Source organism: Pan paniscus, chromosome 1 (assembly GCF_029289425.2).
Source record: "Pan paniscus chromosome 1, NHGRI_mPanPan1-v2.0_pri, whole genome shotgun sequence".
In the NCBI taxonomy this organism is placed as follows: Eukaryota; Metazoa; Chordata; class Mammalia; order Primates; family Hominidae; genus Pan; species Pan paniscus.
Window position 1 is genome coordinate 17,505,843 of NC_073249.2, and position 21,887 is coordinate 17,527,729.

Genomic DNA, 21,887 nt, shown 5'->3' on the forward strand with positions numbered 1-21,887 from the left:
CAAGCCTGCATCTCTGCTCTGACCTCACTCCCTCTCTGCATAATAAATCAGAGGGCTGGGCTGAGGTCCCTGAGGGCTGAAACAGGGCAAACAGGGACAGGGCTAGAAACATCAGACTATAGATAAAGAACAGAAGGGAGATGCTCTTTCGGGGAATGAGCGTGAACTTCTGCAGATTACTCCTCCCAAATGCCTGATGAGTGGGTGCTCCACTTCCCTACCCACATGAACATATCCACACACCACACGCAGAAACACACGAGTGCACACACACAAATACACTCGCACATGCATGCACAAACACACACACATGCACACACAGCACAAACATGCACACACACATACACACGCACACACAGGCACACCTACATGCACACACATACACACACAAACACATATGCACACACACACCAGGATTAAAATACAGTCTGGCAACAGATGAGCCACAGAGCATCTCTACCTGGGCTTCTCTGGGAACTTTTGTGGGTAGAGGAACCCTGCCTACTTCCGGCTATACCCACCTCTCAGATAACTGGATGGACAGCATCATCGTAAGGCTGGGCCTTAGATGTCTCCAGTTTGTACTTATTTCCAAAGCAGCTACATTCTCATTTGAGCCTTAGAACAATCCTATGAGTTGGTGTTATCTCTAAATATGGAAACTGAGAGCCAAAGAGGTTCAATGACCAGAAGCGAAGTCTCCCGACCCTGTGGAAGGCAGCAGCCACTGCAGCAGGATGGAAGGGAATGAGTGAAGCGGATGAAGAGCAGGATCGCCCTGATAGAGGGCATCCCCATTTTTGTATCTCTCAACTCCTTCCAAACATCACCCAGCTCAATCTCCCCTGCCCCCAGTTTCCTGTCTCAAAGCAGAGCTGGGCTGCATGAACCACGTCTCACCTAAGCCGGGGCCTGCGGAGGAGCCTGCGGCCCAATGGAGAGCAAATCTGAGCACCTAAGTGACAGAGAAGACAAAAAGGAGAGTAGATTTGTGTCCAATTCAAAGAGACAGAAGTGCAGCAACATCCTGTGCAGCCGGCTCCAAAAGGAGCTGCTGCAGCTTCCAGGAGGATGTCAGTTGAGCCCAGAACCCCTCGTTTCCTGCCGTCTGCCCAGTGCTAATCTGAGCTCACGACAATCTCGGGCCACAGAGGTGGAAGAGACACTGACCTCCATCTGCCTCCGGTTTCTCAGCAGGCAGTCCCGCAGCACTGGCTCCCATTTCCTGAGCAGGGTGTCCCAAGAGTGGGCATCCCCTGAGCTGCTGCTCCCATCACCACCACAGCCAGCCAATGAGGGATCCAGAGAACTGGAGGAGCCAGGGTCCATGTCTGGTAAAGGATGCATGTCACGCTCTGGCCTGGAGCTATTCCTCGCAGCCTGGGCCAAGTCTGCCGAGACCCGTGTAGCCAAGAGACTGAAGGGCCGAGAGAGACATCGAGGGTCCTCGTGAGGCCCGTCCAAGCTGGCAGCTTTGGCTGCCATCTCCTGGGGGCTCTGACAATGGGACTCAGCCTCTCTGGATGGTAGGCAGCCTTCTGCTTCTCCACGTTCCCCGGCAGAGCCTAGCGAGAGCCGAATAAAGCTAAAGCTTGAGGTAAAGGCACTGTGAGAGTCAGGAGGGGTTGGAGGGGCCTCAGGGCCACAGCCAGGGCTGCAGCTATTGCTACTCAACTCTGCTGACGGCAGAGAGCCTGCTGCCCAGACACGCCTTGCTCCACCGCTGCAGGCTGCCTCCCAGCTGGCATCCAGGGTCTCAGAACTGTCCATGGCTGCAAACTCTTGTTGCCACCCAGCATTCCCAGGGCCACACGGCCAGCTAAGCCTGTCAGGCAATCTGGTGCCACCTCTGAGCTGAATCCCAAAGTGTGCCGAGGTTCCTCTCACAGAGGTCACAGCAGGGGCTGCTGCACTCTTGGAAACAGGGTTCCGGACCAAGAGGCCTCTCGAGTCAAGGCCACACTGTCTGGCCCTGGACTCCGAGTGGTGGGACTCCTCGCCAGACACCCCTCCTGGGAACCGGAACAGTGTGCCCACTGCTGGGGAAAGGAACCCGATCCCAGGCCCTGTCGAGCTTCTCATGTAGCCCGGCCTCCGTGCCAGCCGCCGCCTCCGAAAGCACGCTGCAGGTGGTAAGCAATCCCGGCTGCCTGGGAAGAAAAGAAAAAACAGCACCATAAACATGCAGATCTTACTGGCCCAGCTGGAACTGCATCTGGAGAACATCCCTAGGTTTAAAGGTCATCTCTCAGTACACCTGTCAAAGACAGATGCTGGCTCAGTGGTCCCAGGGCCAATCCATTATGTAAATCCTGACAATCCTCAGGAAGTATTTGCCTGGAACATGTAGAAATCAACATAGCATCTCAGCTCCTCGGTTTAGCAGAGCAGCTGGCACTGCTGTATGTTATGCCAACAGGTCAGCATGAACACAACCTTGGCAGCTCCTGAACCCTCCAACATCTTGCCTGTTGGTCTTTTATGGCACCTCAGTACTCTCATCCTGGAGTGGGCCTGGAAAGCAAATGATGTGAAAGAGGAATGCCAGAGCATGCCTCTAAATGAGATCCAACTATTTACTCCAGCTATTCGTTGAACATGTGAATGTTCACTAGCTGAGCTATCCATGTCCCTGCAAGACTGATCTGTTGCTGCAGACCATGGATAGCTGGCTGTGCCGCAACGTATGGCCATCATCTCATCTCACTCAGCAGATGACAGGAGGCCTGCTTGATGTGTTCTCCAAACCAGCATTGCATTCCCTTCCCAGCTATGCTATAGGAATAGGAACAATAACAAATGCTGACTCCTCATTGCCTGGTTCAAACCCTGATTGTACCACTTGCTGGTTGTGTGACCTTCCACAAGTTACTTAACCTCTCTGTGCCTCAGTTTCCCCATCAGTAAAGTAGTGATATTAACAGTAGCTCTCTCATAAGGTGGTTGTGAGCATTCAACTAATGAGTTACTATTTGTAGACAGCTTAGAACAGTGCCTGGCACATATGATGATAAGAGTGATTAAAATGTTATTATTTTTAGATTGCATAGCATTTTGCTACTCATAATGTGTTTTAATTTACATTAATTTCATTCACTCCCAACCAAAACCATGTGAATCAATCAGACCCGAAACTATAGCTTTCCTTTTATATTAAAGGCAACTGAGATTCAGAGAACTTGACTTTCCAGAACCCCCTGCAAGTAGCCAAGTGACCAGGACAAAGTCTCTTGACTCTACTGGCCCACACAGAGCTCTCATCTCAGGACCCTGCCACATTGCAAATCAGGCATGAAAGTAAAACCAGGCAGCACTAGGCACAGCTGTAATCATACCACGGCCTATGGCGAGAAATGGAACAAACTTCACTCCAGGCCCACACATCCTGCTTTGCTTCCCAGAACAGACATGGGCTTGGAATCTTTGTCCTGTTAAGCCGAGATCACTAGGCATTAAGGATCCCACTGAGCTACCATCATGGCACATGCCATCTCCTAAAAGGGGTGGGGGTGGCATTGATAATCTCTGGGGAAATGAGCACAATGACCTCTAGCCCCCTATTTCCTGACTTGAGCATCTGAAGATAACAGAGCCCAAGACTTGCTCAAACAGTGACTTGCTCTTGCCAACTGCGGGGAGCTCCAGAAGGGCTACTGCTGCCCGGGGTACACAGAATTCCGGAAGCTTGCAAGGAAGGGAGGAATGGAAGGAGGGACCATGAGGTGGTGGTGGAGGAAGTCAGAGTAAAGAAAGGAAGGGAGGCATTTAACACTATAACCCTAGGAGATCGGTACTATTCCCATTTTACCAATAATACAGCTAAAGCTCAGAAAGCCTTGCTTTGCCCCAGAACTCCCGGATCATGGTTTCCCAAAGCCCGGATTTGAACTGAGGCTTGTCTCGTTCCAAAGTGCATGCCCTTTCAATTCCCTTTGCCTACAAGTATATCAGCGTAAAATGCGTAAAATGACAGGAAGGCAGAAGAAACATTTCATTTTTTTCTTTCTTTCTTCAAGACAGAGGCCATGCAAGTTGAAGCCAGTAGAAAAGGATGTGATGAGATGTACAGAAGGAATCCGTCATCCGAGGATGTGAGGCTCCCTGCAGTGTCCGGGCCCGACCGGCAGGGGCAGCAGTCGGAACAGGGTGGCCGGGCGTTAGGAGGGGGCAGAGAAAGGCCCTCAGGCACACGCACTACTCATACCCCCTTGCAAAGCAGGCAAAACGTTCTCCAGAGAGCAAAGAATCCGAAAGGAAGTTAGAGAAAACACTGAATTCTGGCTTCAATTACCAAAGGAAAACAATTCAACAATTTCGTATCTTGAAAAATGAGTCCAGTGAAACCTATATTGTCTGTGGTTTAAAAAGACTTTTAACTTTTTTTTTTATGTAAGTACCAGTCATCCAGATAACCCTTCTGAAGTTAAAAGAAAAAGGCTAAGTAGAAAATAATTTGTTTGCAATTTCATTTCTTTTCCAAGGCCTGAGGGCATTTCAGCCTGAGTAGCCTTTTCTTTTTTTCTTTTTTCTTTCTTTCTTTTTTTTTTTTTTTTTTTGAGACAGTCTCGCTCTTGTTGCCCAGGCGGCTGGAGTGCAGTGGCACAATCTCGCCTCACTGCAACCTCCGCCTCCCAGGTTCAAGTGATTCTCCTGCCTCAGCCTCCCAAGTAGCTGGGATTGCGGGTGCCTGCCATCACGCCCAGCTAATTTTTGTATTTTTAGTAGAGAGGGGGTTTCACCATATTGGCCAGGCTGGTCTCGAACTCCTGATCTCAGGTGATCCCCCCGCCTAGGCCTCTCAAAGTGCTGGCATTACAGTTGTGAGCCACAGCCACCGCGTCCAGCCCCTGAGTAGCCTTTTCCAAAACTACTCAACCAAAGGTCCTGAAATCCTGCAAGCCAGGTTCCAGTTGCAGCACAGTGAGGTTACCCACTGTGAACCCTTGTTTCTACCGGGGCCCTGGGAAGCTGTGATGAGCCGGGGACCAGAAGCAACAAGCCCAGGAGGGCAAATGTAAGAGAGGTGTTTACCAAACGTGGGAATGAGATATGGGAACCACCTGGCTTCTGCACCCTGCTGAGGGCTCATGCAAACCATCCCCTGGCCACTGGCCTTCCCAGAAGGTGACCTGAATAGCAAAGACTGTCACACACTATGAATCCTAACCCTCAGAGGGCAGAGGGCAGATCAGGAGGGCACTGCTGGAATCTGCTAGAAGAATTCCAGGAAACCCATATAAGGCAGGAATGAAATCTGTAGGAAAAACTCCCAGTTTCCCATAACGAAAGGCCATTTTTTCTCACTATTTTTTTCCTCTTTTTTATTTTTATTTTTTGAGGAAACTTATGACATCCCCTGTGACCAGAATCAATTCTCACTTACATATCCAAGTCGTGCCATCACACCTTGCAGTTCAATAAGGATTAGGATGCATTCAGACCTTGAAGACAAATACTCCTTTCCTAGCACATAAGTGCAATCAGCTCTGGAAGGAGGTTCAAAAGGGCAGGAAGCAACATATGGCAAGGTGAAGAAAAAGCCCAAAGTGCAGGCAGGTTTTGAGAGCCGGTTAGGAAACAAGCCGTGCCCTCTGTGCTCTGTGAAACCCAGAGATGCCTCGTTCCACCCATCTAGTCCAGGAACGAACGACTGAGCAGGGAAAGGGAGCCTGGCGCAGCTTTCTCTGCTCCTCGAGGCCTCTTGTTCCGCAACAGATCAATTCTAGAGGGAAGCGCTGATGCCTTACTTCCTCTCTGAAGCACAGACCTGCTTGCCCTGGTAATATATGACCCCCATCTCCACCTTATTGAGCCCAACAAGCTCTGATTGGAGGGAAGTGAAAGCAGCTTAGAACAGACCCAGATGTCAATGGGTCTCTGTATACAGTCCAAATAGGATGCCTGGAAATATATGTTTACCTAGCTTAGAAGGAAAATTGAGGCAAGCCAATATTAACCAGCCGGATCAGCAAGAATCCTGTCAGCCCTCCCTCTTATGTTCTCCCTTCATCTATCCAAATCCTTCCCAGCCTTCAGCTTCCAATCCCTCCCCCATCAGCTCCCTTCTCCTGATCACCCAGTCAACAGGGCTTCACCAATTGTCCATATCACTCATTCCCTCCATCACTCATTCCCCCCTAAGTATTGTTAACACCCAGCACTGTTAATTATTTTCTGTGGTGGATATGAATTGTTTCCAGTTTATACTACACAGAAGTTTCCTGAGGTCCTTATAATTCCTAAAACAATCCTAGTTTACAGTATATCAGAGAAGAAATTAAAATACACATTGGCCAGACAATATTCATTTTTAAATATGAAATCTTAAACATGCAGTTTAAGAAAACATGATACTCAAGTTTTTTTCCTGGAGCAGTGGCTCATGCCTGTAATCCCAGCACTTTGGGAGGCTGAGGTGGGTGGATCACTTGAGGTCAGGAGTTCAAGACCAGCCTGGGCAACATGGCAAGGCCCCATCTCTACTAAAAATACAAAAATTAGCCTGGCGTGGTGGTGCACACCTGTAATCCCAGCTACTCGGGAGGCTGAGGCAGGAGAATCACTGGAACCTGGGAGACGGAGGTTGCAGTGAGCCGAGACCACACCACTGCACTCCAGTCTGGGTGACAGAGCAAGACTCTTGTCTCAAAAAAACAACAAAAAAAAATGACACGTGGGCTTGGGCAGGTCACTTGGCTGCCCCGTACCCCAATAATTCTAAGGTCTCCTGAAGGGAAAATGCTGGGACCTCGAGAATGCTGCAGGGAATGCACCAAATAGCAAGAGAAGAACACGACTTTACAAAACATGACTTGCATATAAATTTATAGTGGAAGCATAAAGGAATATATTCTTTTCAGGGAAGGAATTTTAATCCCATCTGTCATGGTTGGGGTGTAAGATCTTAATACATTCAGGCTAACCAAATATTCAGAACCATAAAGAAACAATACATCCCTCTGGATTAATTTGTTTCCAAAGAATCAGAATCCAGTAATAGGCACTAAGCACAAACACTCTACTGAGCCAAAGTCCATCTTCCTTCAATAATTCAGAGAGCACTTAAGTCTTCTGAAGTGCCTTCAGGTCACTGTAATAAGCATCCAGTGAGCAAGGCAAGCTGGGGGTGGAATAAATCAACCTGTATTCTATTTCCAATTTAATCATGTAATCCATTTCCATAAAACAATTCCTTATTGAACACTAGATGATACATGGGGTACAGACATAAACAAGACACCATCCCTGCCCTCAAACTGCTTATGCTCTAGCAAGGGATGTCAGTCAGGCATACAAAAACTGTTACAGGAATTGAATGTACTCTTTCAATCATGGAGGAAGGAGAATTCAATTTGAAATTAAACTAATGGAGGAACCTGGTTAGCTCAGTTGGTTAATGGTTCTAAGGCCTCCCATGAGCTCCAAGTTATGTGCCACCCCATAAAATCACCTCATAGGATTAAAGGGAAGAAGGGTGCTGCATTTGGTGAAAAAGAAGTGAGGGCCGTCACAAACACATCTTTAATTTCTACCAGAAACAAAAGGTTTTTTGCCCTTTGAGAAAATGAATGCCACAAGTCAGTCCCGATGCAGACGCATTTTGTGAGTTAGTCAGTTTGAACTCAGAAGCACTAAGGAAGGACAGGGTTACATCCAGAGGCCTGATCCCACAGCTCTCCTATTAATAAGGTGGCACAGAAATACTAGAAATAGAGTAGCAAACCCACACGCCATTGTCCATGTTTGCAAACACAACACACACACACACACATTTGTACATACTCATACAAGCACCAGGGTAAGGAACAAAGAGAAGGTTCTAGAACTGACATAGAAGAGGAATTATCACACTCTTCTCTCTTTATTCCCAGAAATGTCAACAAAGACATATAAGTGTAAAATCTAATTAATCCTTACTTTGCTAACTGACCATTTCTGACATTTTAGAATGTATGTGGGTTTGGAATTGACCTCCCCTACCATTTCCTGAGGCTTCCATTGAATTTTCCCTATGATTTTTTTTTTTACTTTTCTTTAATTGTGGTAACATATATGTAACATAAAATTACCATTTTTACCATGTTTCAATGTATCATTCAGTGGCATTAAGTACATTCACATTGTTGTACAATCATCACCATCATGCACCTGAAGAACTTTTTCACCTTCCCAAACTGAAACATGGTACCCATTAAATACTAACTCCCCATTTCCCCCTGCCCCAGTCCCTGATAACCACCATTCTATTTTTATCGAGATTTATTCATTATTAATTCAACAACCTGGGCCTAAGCTTGGCCTAAAATTGGAAGTCCAACAGAAAGTGCATTTTCAACACCACCATCCATGTGCATGAAGGAACACTGTTGGGGGAGCACACATGCGTGATATAAAAATAATACAAATCTTATACGGTTTGGCTGTGTCCCCACCCAAATCTCATCTTCAATTGTACTCCTATAATTCCCATGTTGTGTGGGAGGGGACCTAGTGGGACATCAATGGAATGATGGGGGCAGTTTCCCCCATACTGTTCTCATGGTAGTGAGTAAGTCTCATGAGATCTGATGGGTTTATCAAGGGTTTCTGCTTTTGCTTCTTCCTCATTTTCTCTTGCCGCCACCATGTAAGAAGTGTCTTTCACCTCCCGCCATGATTCTGAGGCCTCCCCAGCCATGTGGAACTGTAAGTCCAATTAAACCTCTTTTTCTTCCCAGTCTCAGGTATGTCATTATCAGCAGCATAAAAATGGACTAATACGGTAAATTGGTACCAGTAGAGTGGGGCGTTCCTGAAAAGATACCCAAAAATGTGGAAGCAACTTTGGAACTGGGTAATAGGCAGAGGCTGGAACAGTTTGGAGGGCTCAGAAGAAGACAGGAAAATGTGAGAAAGTTTGGAACTCCCTAGAGACTTGTTGAATGGCTTTGACCAAAAGCCTGATAGTGATAGGAACAATAAGGTCCAGGCTGAGGTAGTCTCAGATGGAGATGAGGAACTTGTTGGGAACTGGAGCAAAGGTGACTCTTGTTATGTTTTAGCAAAGAGATTGGCAGCATTTTGCCCCTGCCCCAGAGATTTGTGGAACTTTGAACTTGAGAGGGATGATTTAGGGTATCTGGCGGAAGAAATTTCCAAGCAGCAAAGCATTCAAGAGGTGACATGGGTGCTGTTAAAGGCATTCAGATATATAAGGGAAGCAGAACATAAAAGTTCAAAAAATTTGCAGCATAACAATGTGACAGAAAAGAAAAACCCATTTTCTGAGGAGAAATTCAAGCCAGCTGCAGGAATTTGCATAAGTAACAACAAGCCAAATGTTAAGCCCCAGGACAATGGGGAAGACATCTCCTCGGCATGTCAAAGGTCTTCACAACAGCCCCTCCCATCACAGGCCTGGAGGCCCAAGAGGAAAAAAAGGTTTTGTAGGCCGGGCCCAGGGTCCCCATGCTGTGTGCATGGGGACTTAGTACCCTGTGTCCCAGCTGCTCCAGCCAGCCATGGCTGAAAGAGGCCAACATAGAGCTCGGGCCGTGGCTTCAGAGGGTCCAAGCCCCAAGCCTTGGCAGCTTCCACTTGGTGTTGAGCCTACAAGTGCACAGAAGTCAAGAATTGGGGTTTGGGAACCACCACCTAGATTTCAGAACATGTATGGAAATGGCTGGATGCCCAGGCAGAAGTTTGCTGCAGGTGCCGGGCACTCATGGAGAATCTCTGCTAGGGCAGAGGAAGGGAAATATGGGGTTGGAGCCCCACACAGAGTCCCTACTGGGGTACCGCCTAGTGGAGCTGTGAGAATAGGGCCACCATCCTCCAGACCCCAGGATGGTAGATCCACCGACAGCTTGCACTATCCACCTGGAAAAGCTGCAGACACTCAGTGCCAACCTGTGAAAGCAGCTGGGAGGGAGGCTGTACCCTGCAAAGCGACAGGGGTGGAGCTGCCCAAGACCATGGGAACCCACCTCTTGGATCAGTGTGACCTGGATGTGAGATCTGGAGGTCATTTTGGAGCTTTAAAATTTGACTGCCCCACTGGATTTTGGACTTGCATGGGCCCTATAACCCCTTTGTTTTGGCCAATTTCTCGTATTTGGAACAGCTGTATTTACCCAATACTGGTAACCCCATTGTATCTAGGAAGTAACTAACTTGCTTTTGATTTTACAGGCTCATGTGCAGGAGGGAATTGCCTTGTCTCAGATGAGACTTTGGACTGTGGACTTTTGGGTTAGAAGTGCCTTTTGCCAGGCCGGGTGTGGTGGCTTATGCCTGTAATCCCAGCTCTTTGGGAGGCCAAGGCAGGCAGATCACGAGGTCAGGAGTTCAAGACCAGCCTGGCCAATATGGTGAAACTCTGTCTCTACTAAAAATACAAAAATTAGCTGGGCATGGTGGTGGGCGCCTGCAGTCCCAGCTACTCGGGAGGCTGAGGCAGAAGAATCGCTTGAACCCAGGAGGCAGAGGTTGCAGTGAGCCAAGATTGCGCCACTGCATTCCAGCCTGGGCAACAGAGCGAGACTCTGTCTCAAAAAAAAAAAAAATACAATAAGATAAAATAAAGAAGTGCCTTTCACCTCATGCCATGATTTTGAGGCCTCCCAGCCATGTGGAACTGTAAGTCTAATTAAGCCTCTTTTTCTTCCCAGTCTCGGGTATATCTTCATCAGCAGGATGAAAACTGACTAATACAAAATGTATACAAATATAAATCCAAATGTGTATATGTCTGTACACAAATATACATGTGAAATATTTATAAACACATATACACAAAGAGAAAGGTAGACATCGATATGAAGATGGCGCGAGAGAAAGGGAGAGTTCTGTGCAAGTGAAGCAGTCCTTCCCACTCCCTTTCAAAATCCACCAACCGAGCAGGTCAATCAAGGAATCGCCACAGAATCTTGCACTGGGCTTGCTGCCATCACATTCACCAACGGATACCATCCATCTCTTTGCCAGGCAGATTGTTTTCCCAGGCATGATTATTCACCAACTGCTCTTTCTTGGAGAGGCGAGCCACTCTACCCTGTTGGGGCATTTCAGTCATCTGGAAAGCTGAGTGGACTGCAGGTACAGACGCCAACAGGTCTGCAGGCCACCAGGAGTTCCACCAGAGGCAAAGCTCTGTCGCTGTTTTCCTGTCAGCCTCCTGATCACCCAAAGGCTAGAGATTTGACTCCTGGGTGGCATTCCCACAAACGCTACTTCCTTACAACAGCCTCACAGTCGGAAGGCATGAATCCTACACTGAATTGGCTTTTTATTTAATTGTCTACAGTCTCAGCCCAGAATCACTGAAACTGGAATGACTGTTCTGCTTGGAACAGTCTTTTAGCACAGGAGATAGATACGTGCTAAAAGTATAAACAAAAGCAAAAGAATGATAAACCAGTCTTAACAGGGAAGAGGATGTGATGTGCAAGGGACCTCGAGGGTAATGTTCCATTTTTAAGCCTGCTGGTATTTACACAGGTGCCTACTGTATTATTCTCAAACAATACATAGGAAAAAATGCATGCAATTATATAGTAATTCAAGGGTAATGTTCCATTTCTTAAGTGGTGGTTACACAGGAACTGATTGTATTATTTTCAAACAGCACATGTAAAACCTATGTGTAATTATATGTTAAACACATAATTATATATAAATACAGTTTTTATAACTGTGAAATATTTGATAATACTTTTTCAAGTTGGGTGCATATATGCCCCCGTAGTCCCAGCTACTCGGAAGACTGAGCTGGGAGGATCACTTGAGCCCAGGAGTTCAGGGCTGCAATGAGCTATGATTCCTCCTATGAATAGCCACTGCACTCCAGCCTGGGCAACTTAGCAAAACCCCATCTCTAAAAATTAATTATTAATTTTTCAAAGTCATGGTCCCTGTCCTCAATGGAGCTCATGGCTCCCTGGGGAAGACAGACATGTCAACAAGCAGATGCAGACCAGGCTGTGAGCAACTCCACTGCAGGAGGCCAGGAAAGTAAACTGGAAGGCTGAGGCTTCCCAAGCCAAAAAGGAGGGTGAGGTCATTGCCGGTGGAGAGAACAGCAAGCACAGTGTGAAAGGCAGTGTTGAGTGCAGCCAGCTTGAAGAAGTTCAGAACCACCGGGACTTGGGTACAGACAGTGTGGCAGCTGTGGAGGATGAGGCAGACGACAGGATGGGAATAGGCCCAGGGTGGCTTCCAGGTGGGGACCGAGAGGACAGGGCCAAGGCAGGACCTGGGCCACAGAGAGGTGGAAACACATGCCATGCAAGTGGGAAAGCCAGGAGGGTTAAATGAGGCCGCCTAAGAAGGCAAATCCCGAAAGAAGAAGAGGGCTTGCAAAAAAAGTGACCAGAAACCACCCAAGGAAACCACACTGGTATTCCAGGAGGAGTTGGTCACAGAGGGGGTGTTCACAGAAGGGTTGGTCACAGAATACAGGCAAATTACGTGCATCCTAGATGTGCCCAGGAGGATAGCTTGATCCCAGGAAGGCAAGGCGGCAGTGAGCCACAGTCACGCCATTGCACTCCAGCCTGGGCAACAGAGCAAGACTCTGTCTCAGAAAAAAAAAAAAATCATGGCGGTATCTTTTAAAAATTCTGAGGTTCAGATCACAACCAAGACTGATGAAATTACAACATCGAGGGATGGGCCTCCGGTATTGGTGCTTCTTGACACTATCCAGGTGATTCTAGGGGGCAGTCAGGACTGGAAAGCTTTGTTTTAAGGAAAAGTCCTATTTAACATCCTAGTACACTTGGGATTCAAATGCATCATAAACTTTAATGATGCTAGAGAGGTTGTTGCTTTGCAGAATACTCGCTCTCCCCCAATCTTTTTCTATTTCTTGAATGTGGTTTTAGCTACAAACTACTACAAGTAGAAAAAGTATGGTCTATGTTTAAAATTTGTCCCCATGCCTCTGTTCTAAATCTTCTACCCTACATAGGATTTCCCCTTTCCATTAGACAATGAGAGTCCTGGGCCCCACAAGGAAGGTGACAGATGGCACCAGCGTCTCACTTTCTTCATCAGTAATGAGGAGAAACAGGCCACCCAGCAGTTTGACATCCAGCCCACTTCGTGTTTAAGGGTCAAAAACCATGCATGTGACATACAGTGTGGGATCCTGGATTGGATCGGGGAACAGGAGAAGGATACTGGTGAAATCTGAATAAGATTTGTAGTTTAGTTCATTGCACCAATGTTCATTTTTGAGTCTTAATACATGCACCATGATTATATAAGCCCTTACCGTTAGAGGAAGCTGGGTGAAAGGAACTTTGTGCTGTCTTTGCAGCTTTGCGATAGATCTATAATTATTCTAAAATAGAAAGTTTATCTTAAAAAAATGTATATGCACACAGTTTATGGACCTGGACTTAATAGCAGAAGATGAAATTCAGCTCTGCCTCTTATGAGTGAGCATGGTCAGGTGACTAACCTCTCTGTTGCTTCCATTATCTCATCTGTAAAATGGGACTCCACCCCTAGGATTGCTGGAAGGATAGATGAGATTATGACTTTAACCGTGCTATACCATGCCTGGCACAGAGTCACTGAAGGAAACCAAAATAAGCCACTCCAAACTATGCTGCTTTGGAATATTGATTATTTTGAGCTGAAGGCACTTGAAAAACAGCAAGTGCAGGGAAAGGTTTTCTCTAAACTCCCTTTATCTGCTCAAAACACATGTGCCAAAGGGAACTCAGTTGTCATGAATTCCCTTCCTGGAAGTTTCATCAACCAGGGAAGACAGATTTGTATTGCAGGAGATGAAACTAGGAGTCGACACCACACCCAGACAAACTTTGTCACAAACTCTCCTATCTTCCATCTGCTGTTCTAACAGCACATTTCTAAAAATCACAACCTATATCCTCCTCTCCTTCCCCTATGAAAACAGTATATAAGCTCTCAAATCTCACCGCTCTTTGGGGTATTCACTATTTTTTCCTGTGATGCCCCCCATGCACATAATATTAAAAATTAATAAATGGGCTGGGCACAGTGGCTCATGCCTGTAATCCCAGCACTTTGAGAGGCCGAGGCAGGCGGATTACCTGAGGTCAGGAGTTCGAGACCAGCCTGGCCAACATGGTGAAACCCTGTCTTTACTAAAAGTACAAAAAATTAGCAGGGTATGGTGGCAGAGGGCACTTGTAATCCTAGCTACTTGGGAGGCTGAGGCAGGAGAATCGCTTGAACCCAGGAGGCGGAGGTTGCAGTGAGCCAAGATCGTGCCATTGCACTCCAGCCTGGGCAACAAGAGTAAAACTCCTTCTAAAAAAAAAAATTAATAAATGTCTATGCCTATTCTCCTGTTAATCTATCTGTTGTCGATTTCATAGACCCAGCTAGGGAATCTAGGAGGGTAGAGGAGAGGTCACTTCCCCTCCATTGCCATTCAATAACTAGAGGTATTTTCAATTCATGAATAAAGATGAGGCAAAGGCACCTGGACCTGACCACCAGGGAGGTGGAGTTCAAGGCCAAGGTAAACCAGGGCAGCCTCAGCTCTGACCACAAGCTTTTTTTTGTACTGATGAAGTTCCCCAGGGGGCCAACGTGATTTACACACACACACACACACACACACACGAGTTAGAGCCCAGCACGGATCACATAGACACTCTATCTATGTTCTCCATTGACCAATACAGTCTCAACTCTCTGATCCAATTTTTCTCTCCTTGTTATGCTTGGATCTCTCTTTCCCAACTGAAGCAGGTGGCTGAGGAATTCAGTAGCAAAAGACTCATAAACCATGTGGAAGGGTATGCTTCAAGATGCATCAAGCAGCCTCTCTCCATTGTGCTATTAATTCTCCTAAACGATTGTCTTTTTCTTTTAGTGTAAAGTGCTACTCCAAAATCTGATCACCATCTGAGCCCCCCTCAAGAGTGCTGCTAGCTACAGATGGGTGTCTCTAATGAATTTTTTAACTGCTGCCCTAATAAAATATGGATGAACCAGAAGGAGCCCTCTGTGTAGCTGTTATTTCAAAACAACTAAACAACTTAAGTTTCTGCTCTTATTTTTTTGCAGCAAAGAGCTGCAAACTCTCGTATCCACCCTAGCAAAAGACAGCTTCTTTCATGCTAGTCCATCTGTAAAGTTCACAGTTACCTTTTTAATGCCATATTTTATGCATGGGCTTATTTTCATGGCTTTCTAAATGCTCCATTTTGCATGCCAACTCAGATAAGTGTTTATTTTTAAAATGATCCCAAAATTTCAGTATTTCACACAGAAACAGCACACTGGAAGCTGGAGCATCTTTTAAGTAAGTTCTTACTTTGTGCTAAATGTTTATAATACTCAGAATGTAAGCCCACATCAAAGCTTTGTGCCACTTTAAATGCCTGACCTTAAAAATAAAACCATTATAAAATTGCAAATGTTCTGCTCTATGGTCTTACTAAAAAACAAGGGGATATTCAGTATTTTTTTTCCACATGTTAGTATTGGAATGTAGTGCACTGGTATGAGGGAATTAAAAGAACAGCATAACACGACTCCTATGTTATAGTGATCCACACTCTCAATAAGCTGATGTTACAACAACCTGCTGCTATATGCACGGGGGCAGGTGCTGAGCGTGACCTGTAACTTACCTGGGTCTGAGATATAAGAAAGCATTTATAATAAAATACAGTTGTCTTTTATCTATACTTGACCCTTCTTTTATAAAATTTCTCTAGTCTCATTTCATATAGAGACACTATATATAGTTTCCAAGTTTTGGTTTTTTGTTTGTTTGTTTTTTTTGACAAGAGTCTCACTCTGTCACCCAGGCTGGAGTGCAGTGGCACGATCTCAGCTCACTATAGCCTCCACCCCCTGTGTTCAAGCAGTTCTCCTGACTCAGCCTCCCAAGTAGCTGGGATTACAGGCATGCACCACCATGTCCGGCTAACTTCTGTATTTTTAGTAGAGACGGGGTTTCCCCATGTTAGCCAGGCTGGTCTCAAACTCCTGACCTTAGGTAATCTACCCACCTCGGCCTCCCAAAGTGCTGGGATTACAGGCATGAACCACTGCGCCTGGCCTTGTAAGTTTTAAGAGGCCATGACTACGTATAGAAAGCTCAATTCTGTCTGATGAATTCAAACAGCATTAGCATTTGGAGTTGATGATAACTAGACAGGGGCTGGACTGAAGTTAACCTTTGTGCTGCCTACAAATAAAGAGGCTGTTTAAACCAATTAATACCTTATGGAAGACGACAGTGGGAAAACTTAGGATGTTTGAGAGCAAACTGTTTTCAAGTACTCATTTACATTCAAACAGTGCACACTAATTATAAAGAATTCTCGTCTCTTCTTGCCTCTGTAATGCCTCTCCATTACAGAATCATCTTGAACAAAGCAATACATTTTACTGTTAAGAATAAGTCTCTGGGGATGCTTTAATGCTTAAATATCTGAAGTGTGCTTTAGTTATAACAATGTTTTCTCATTGTGGAAAGCAACTAAACATTTTTATTAAGTGCCTCTTAAAAGCTTTTGTATCCAAAGTGGCATATTTTATGATTTTTAAATTATTAAAATAAGGTGCTACTGTCTCTACCAATCACTCCTCTCAGATAGCTATCACTTAAACTCTCAGATCAGGGCCATCTGCCAGAGGAGGCAGGAAGCAGAGGTGCTGGCTGCTCCCCTGAGGGCTGGGATTCAGAATATGGCAATGAGCTGCTCTTAGATATCTCAGCCAGGCACAGACCAGCATGGAGCTAAGTGCCCGCCCGGTCAGAAACCAACCAATAGAAAATCACTCATGCAGTCCAAGACAGTGCTTGCCAGGGAAGTGAGTGTCCCTCAGGGACTGGAAGTCAAAGGCATCAAAGATGGGGAATCCCCCAACAGGCACAAACTGGCCAGGAAGCTGTGACATTGCCTGGCTGTCTAGAATTCAAGTCACCCATGTGAACCCATCTTCATGATCCACTATCCATTAGAAAAGAAAACAAATGGCAGCATCCCAGGAATGACAAGACTATTAAGAGACAGAGCAACGTGGCCGGGCGCGGTGGCTCATGCCTGTAATCCCAGCACTTTGGGAGGCTGAGGCAGGTGGATCACGAGGTCAGGAGATCGAGACCATCCTGGCTAACACGGTGAAACCCTGTCTCTACTAAAAATACAAAAAAAAAAAAAAAAAAATTAGCCAGGCGTGGTGGCGGGTGCCTGTAGTCCCAGCTACTTGGGAGGCTGAGGCAGGAGAATGGCTTGAACTCGGGAGGCGGAAGTTGCAGGGAGCCGATCAGGCCACTGTACTCCAGCCTGGGCAACAGAGTGAGACTCCGTCTCAAGGAAAAAAAAGAGAGAGAGAGAGAGATAGAGCAACGTAGTCAAGAGAGTTCTGAATTTAGACTGGCCTTAAGCCTATCTCTACCCCTCTTTGACTTGCCCAAGTGTAACTTCTCCATGCCTGTTTTCTCATCTGGGGAAAAGTTCATTCTAATATCTTCCATGCATGATAGTTGGAAAGATTGGAGAACATGAACTCATGCTCCCCTAGAGAGCCTGTGCTCTGAGGCCCTTGTCCACACTGCCTTCTCTCAGTCTATAGATGATCTTATGGCCGCTGACTTCAACCATAATAGTGGAAGCAAATGTCTCCGCCACACGGAGCTGCCCGCCTGCCGAGCAGACAGAAGAGTTCCTGCTGCTTCTCACCACGCTTCCCTGGGTTCTGGTAGGTATAAATAACACATTCGTCCTCTTTGACCTCCTGTTTACAATTCCATACTGACCATCCCCCTCTGTTAACAGTCTTTCTTCAGACGAGACCAATGTATGTATTAGATGTCCCTTTTTTTATTTACGATCTCATTCCAGTCTTGCCTTCCTGAGATTACACTGCAGTCACTTTGGAGCATAGGATGTTTACAGACAAGCCCTGAGTTACTTCTGTAGATGACTAATCTCATCATTATGTATGAGGTTTACCAGTTTAATATTCACGGAGAAGGTCTTACAGCAAATCAAAGTGTTGTTTTTTGGTTGGCTTTTTTTTTCTTTGAGACACAGTCTTGCACTCCAGGCTGGAGTGCAATGGCACGCTCTCGGCTCACTGCAACCACCACCTCGCAGGTTCAAGCGATCCTCCTGTCAGCCTCCTAAGTAGCTGGGATTACAGGCATGTGCCACCATGTCTGGCTAATTTTTGCATTATTAGTAGAGACAGGGTTTCACCATGTTGGTCAGGCTGGTCTCAAACTCCTGACCTCAGGCGATCCACCCGCCTTGGCCTCCCAAAGTGCTTGGATTACAGGCGTGAGCCACCGCACCTGGCATGAAGTGTTGGATTTTAATTCGGTCAGTTCCCACCTGGGTGATCCTTAACAAGTTACTTAGCCTCTCCAGGTCTCAGTTTGCTCATCTGTAAAATGGGGATAATCCCCATACCCTGAAAGGCTGTCGTAAGGATACAATAAAATCATGAAATGTTTGTTCTTTAAAAAACACATTTTAAATTTCTGGCAGGTGACGTTAAATGCTCAATAAATTTTAGTGTCTTTCCCCGAGTTGTTCTGAGCCCCCGAAGTCATTCCTTTATTCCGATAACATTCTGGAATTTTCCAGCACAGTCTTTAAAAAGAGAGAAGAGCTACGAATTTTCTCCCTTTTTCCTTCTTTGTGGGAGGAAAATCTGTTCATCAGTTAAAGTAATATTATTCAACAGTCTGCTTCAGACTTAGTTTTTTGGGGTTTTTGTTTTGTTTTGCTTTTCTGTTTTATCTTCCTAAGACAGTAAAATGCAGTAAAGAGAAAATAAATGGGTATGGGCGAATAGAAAAACAGAGAAGTCAATAGAAGTTTACAAACTATCAGGAAAATATCATCTAAGCTGTAGGCAACTTCTGACAAGTAAAAGAAACTCATGAAAATTTTAATAGATCTGTATTTTACCCTAGGGTTACAGAAACCTTCTACATGTGTGCGCCCTGACCAGACACTACTTTAACAATCTCTCCTTTTCCTTAAGGAAGAGGTTAAGGGGAAAAGTGACATTTCACACACTCTAAACACTCAAAATCAGTTTTTCCCCTGCTTCTTTGTTTACCTTCTCAGTCTCTGGACTAGCTTTCTAACCCCTGGCAACATCCAAAGGCCTATTTCTTTTTTAAAAGGGGTCTTTAATAGCTAAAACAAACTATAAAAGTCTGTTTTTCTCTAGAATGAGCTTTAAAACTGGAGTTAGCTCTTGCTGAGGGAATAGAGCTTTCTTGGTACACAGCTTATTTTGAAATAAATGAGGCAATCCTGGATAATAAATTGGCTTTAATTCACTTATTACACTGAAGGAATGTGAAACTGAGATTGGTAAATTGCTGCACTGGTCTTTGAGGAATTTGGCAGAATAGGAGACATGTCAACACACTAGAAAGACAAATACTGAATTTATTTTATTTAAACAGGAAATAAGAAATGGGGAAAAGACAATAGTATTTCTTAAGAACTCTACTGTGGGTCAGGCATGGTAAACTATGGGAGAGGTAGAGGTCATAAATGTCTGGATTTTACCAAAAGGATTTAAGACGCAGCCTCTCCTGATTTCCATGTGTAGAAGTGGAGGCTGGAGACACAGACCGGTGGGACAGGTAGGTGGATTCATAGCTGGGAAATAACAGTTCCAGGCCAAATGACTCTAAATCCTAAATGGTCACAGGGAAGGTCCCACAGGGCTCTTTCCTTTGACCTGTCCTCTTCAACATAATGGATGATAGCATCGGGACCTACAAATGTTCCAAAGGGTTGAGACTAATATACCACTGTTATGCATCAAAACAAAGCAGAAATAATTTAACTAAACAAAGAGAAAGGAGTACAATATACCAGCAGACGCTGGGGGCGGTGGCCCATGCCTGTAATCCCAGCATTTTGGGAGGACAAGGCAGATGGATCATCAGGTCAGGAGTTTGAGACCGGCCTGACCAACACAGTGAAACCCTGTCTCTACTAAAAATACAAAAATTAGCTGGGTGTGGAGGCGCACGCCTGTAATCCCAGCTACTCAGGAGGCTGAGGCAGGAGAATTGCTTGAACCCGGGAGGCGGAGGTTGCAGTGACCCGAGATCACATCATTGCATTCCAGCCTGGGCGACAGTGGGAACTCTGTGTCAAAAAAAAAGAAAAGAAAAGAAAAGAAAAGAAAAAACAAATACAATAGACCAACAGACTAGAGCTATTTGGAACAGAAAAATGGAGCTCATGGAGGAAAAGATAAGATGTCACACATTGGACAAGGGAGTAAGAAGGACCTCGAAGACAAGAGAAGACAAAGACAGAGAAAGCCCTCATCCAGAGAGCCCCCAAGGGATAAGGGCAATGGCGCACATGGGCCTCCATGGCTGTCCCTCACAGCAACATCTTTAAGGATGCGGCCCAGTGGTACACTGGTACCTTCTAGGGTCTCTCAGCCACCTTAAGAGACCTACTAGCCCAGGAAATTTTGAGAGTAAATGTACATGTATGAGGGAGAAATGTACAAATAGCATCTCTATCTGATGATAAGGTGAACTAATTTCTTAGGGTCAAAAATCAACTTCCAACCGGTTCACAATAGATCCTCCTTCCTGCTTAGATCTTTGTCTCTGAGGTTGAGTGTTAACCACCACAAAGGCAACAGAGCTAAGCCACACTAAAATGTGCAATAGGGTAGGGCTGGGGAAGAGGCAGGGAGAGAGACCTCAGGACCCAGCAATCATCCCAAAGCAAAAAGATGTGTCATTCCGGCAGGATCCACCAAGACAGCGCTACACTTTGCGGGCGGGAGTAGCCTAAGGACCAATAAGCAGGACACACATGGATGCCTCTGAATCTGTATAAAGCCCATACTAGCCGTGTGCGGAGTATCAAGGGTCTCAGCTTTTCATTATCAATAACATCTTTTAAAGAGATATTTTCTTTTTACACACTTGCCGTTGGAAGTCTCTCATCAACTTTGTTTTAAATCCACCAATTCAGAGATTATGCTTGTGGGCACATTTTCAATCATACTGCTATTCTTGGGAAAGGACCAGACAGGATTAAAATCCTTCCCAGCCTCCAAAAGAGCCCCAGTGACAGCAAAGGTAAGTCTGGGCGGGGGTAGGAATGGGGTGAAAACAAAGGGACATCCGGAACACTACACAAATCTTCGCTCTTTCTAGGTGAGTTTTAAGGTTATCTGGGGAATTTTTTTCTGTCATCAGGCTGTGTTGTCATATTGGCTACAAGTTTATTTAACTTTGCTATTAGGCAGAACTACATACACATGGCCACGAAGGCCATACAAAGCTGCTTTTCTTACAACTTCCTACAATGCTTAACCTAACAACAGGTACTCTGTGTACCCAACAAGTGCTTCAATGTACTGCAGAGAACTGCTTTGATGATGTGTGAGATCACCAAGCTGAGGCTGCACACCCGGGTCACACCTAGCCTGGTGATGAGACAAAAAGAAAATCAGTTATTTCTCTCCACTTCATATTTTCTTTGTATTCAAATTAGACAGGACATTAGAAAATACATTGTAAACTCCAAAGTGCCATAGAAATGAAATGTTTTACTAATGCTACTTTCTACAATTGATAGCATGGTCTTATCCCAATGGCTATGGATCAAATATTGTTATAGTAACAGCTCGGTGACTGCCCACATTATTCAATTCCCATTACTCTTCCTCCCAAAATTACAAAGCTTCAAAATGGCACATATAACAGATGTGACGCAGAAAAAAATCAGAGAGGGATTGGAAAAAAAAATCAAAAACTAGCTTGACAAATCTGACATAATCTGATGTCCATTTATGCATCATAAATTCACTGAGCGCTTACTAAGTGCCAGACATATTCTAAGCTCTTAACATATTTTATGTCATTTAATCCTCGCCAAAAC

The 21,887-nt window shown here is 45.4% G+C and overlaps 1 protein-coding gene across 9 annotated transcripts in view; it reads right to left on the reverse strand.

The window, feature by feature from the left end:
• DISC1 (DISC1 scaffold protein) overlaps nt 1–21,887 on the reverse strand; it is a 414,191-nt gene that overhangs the window by 344,791 nt on the left and 47,513 nt on the right. For all 9 annotated transcript variants that reach the window (XM_055102062.2, XM_055102196.2, XM_063596538.1 and 6 more), the window contains exon 2: nt 1,171–2,150. In XM_055102062.2, coding sequence (XP_054958037.2) covers nt 1,171–2,150 — 980 coding nt within the window. The remainder of the gene's footprint in view (nt 1–1,170; nt 2,151–21,887) is intronic.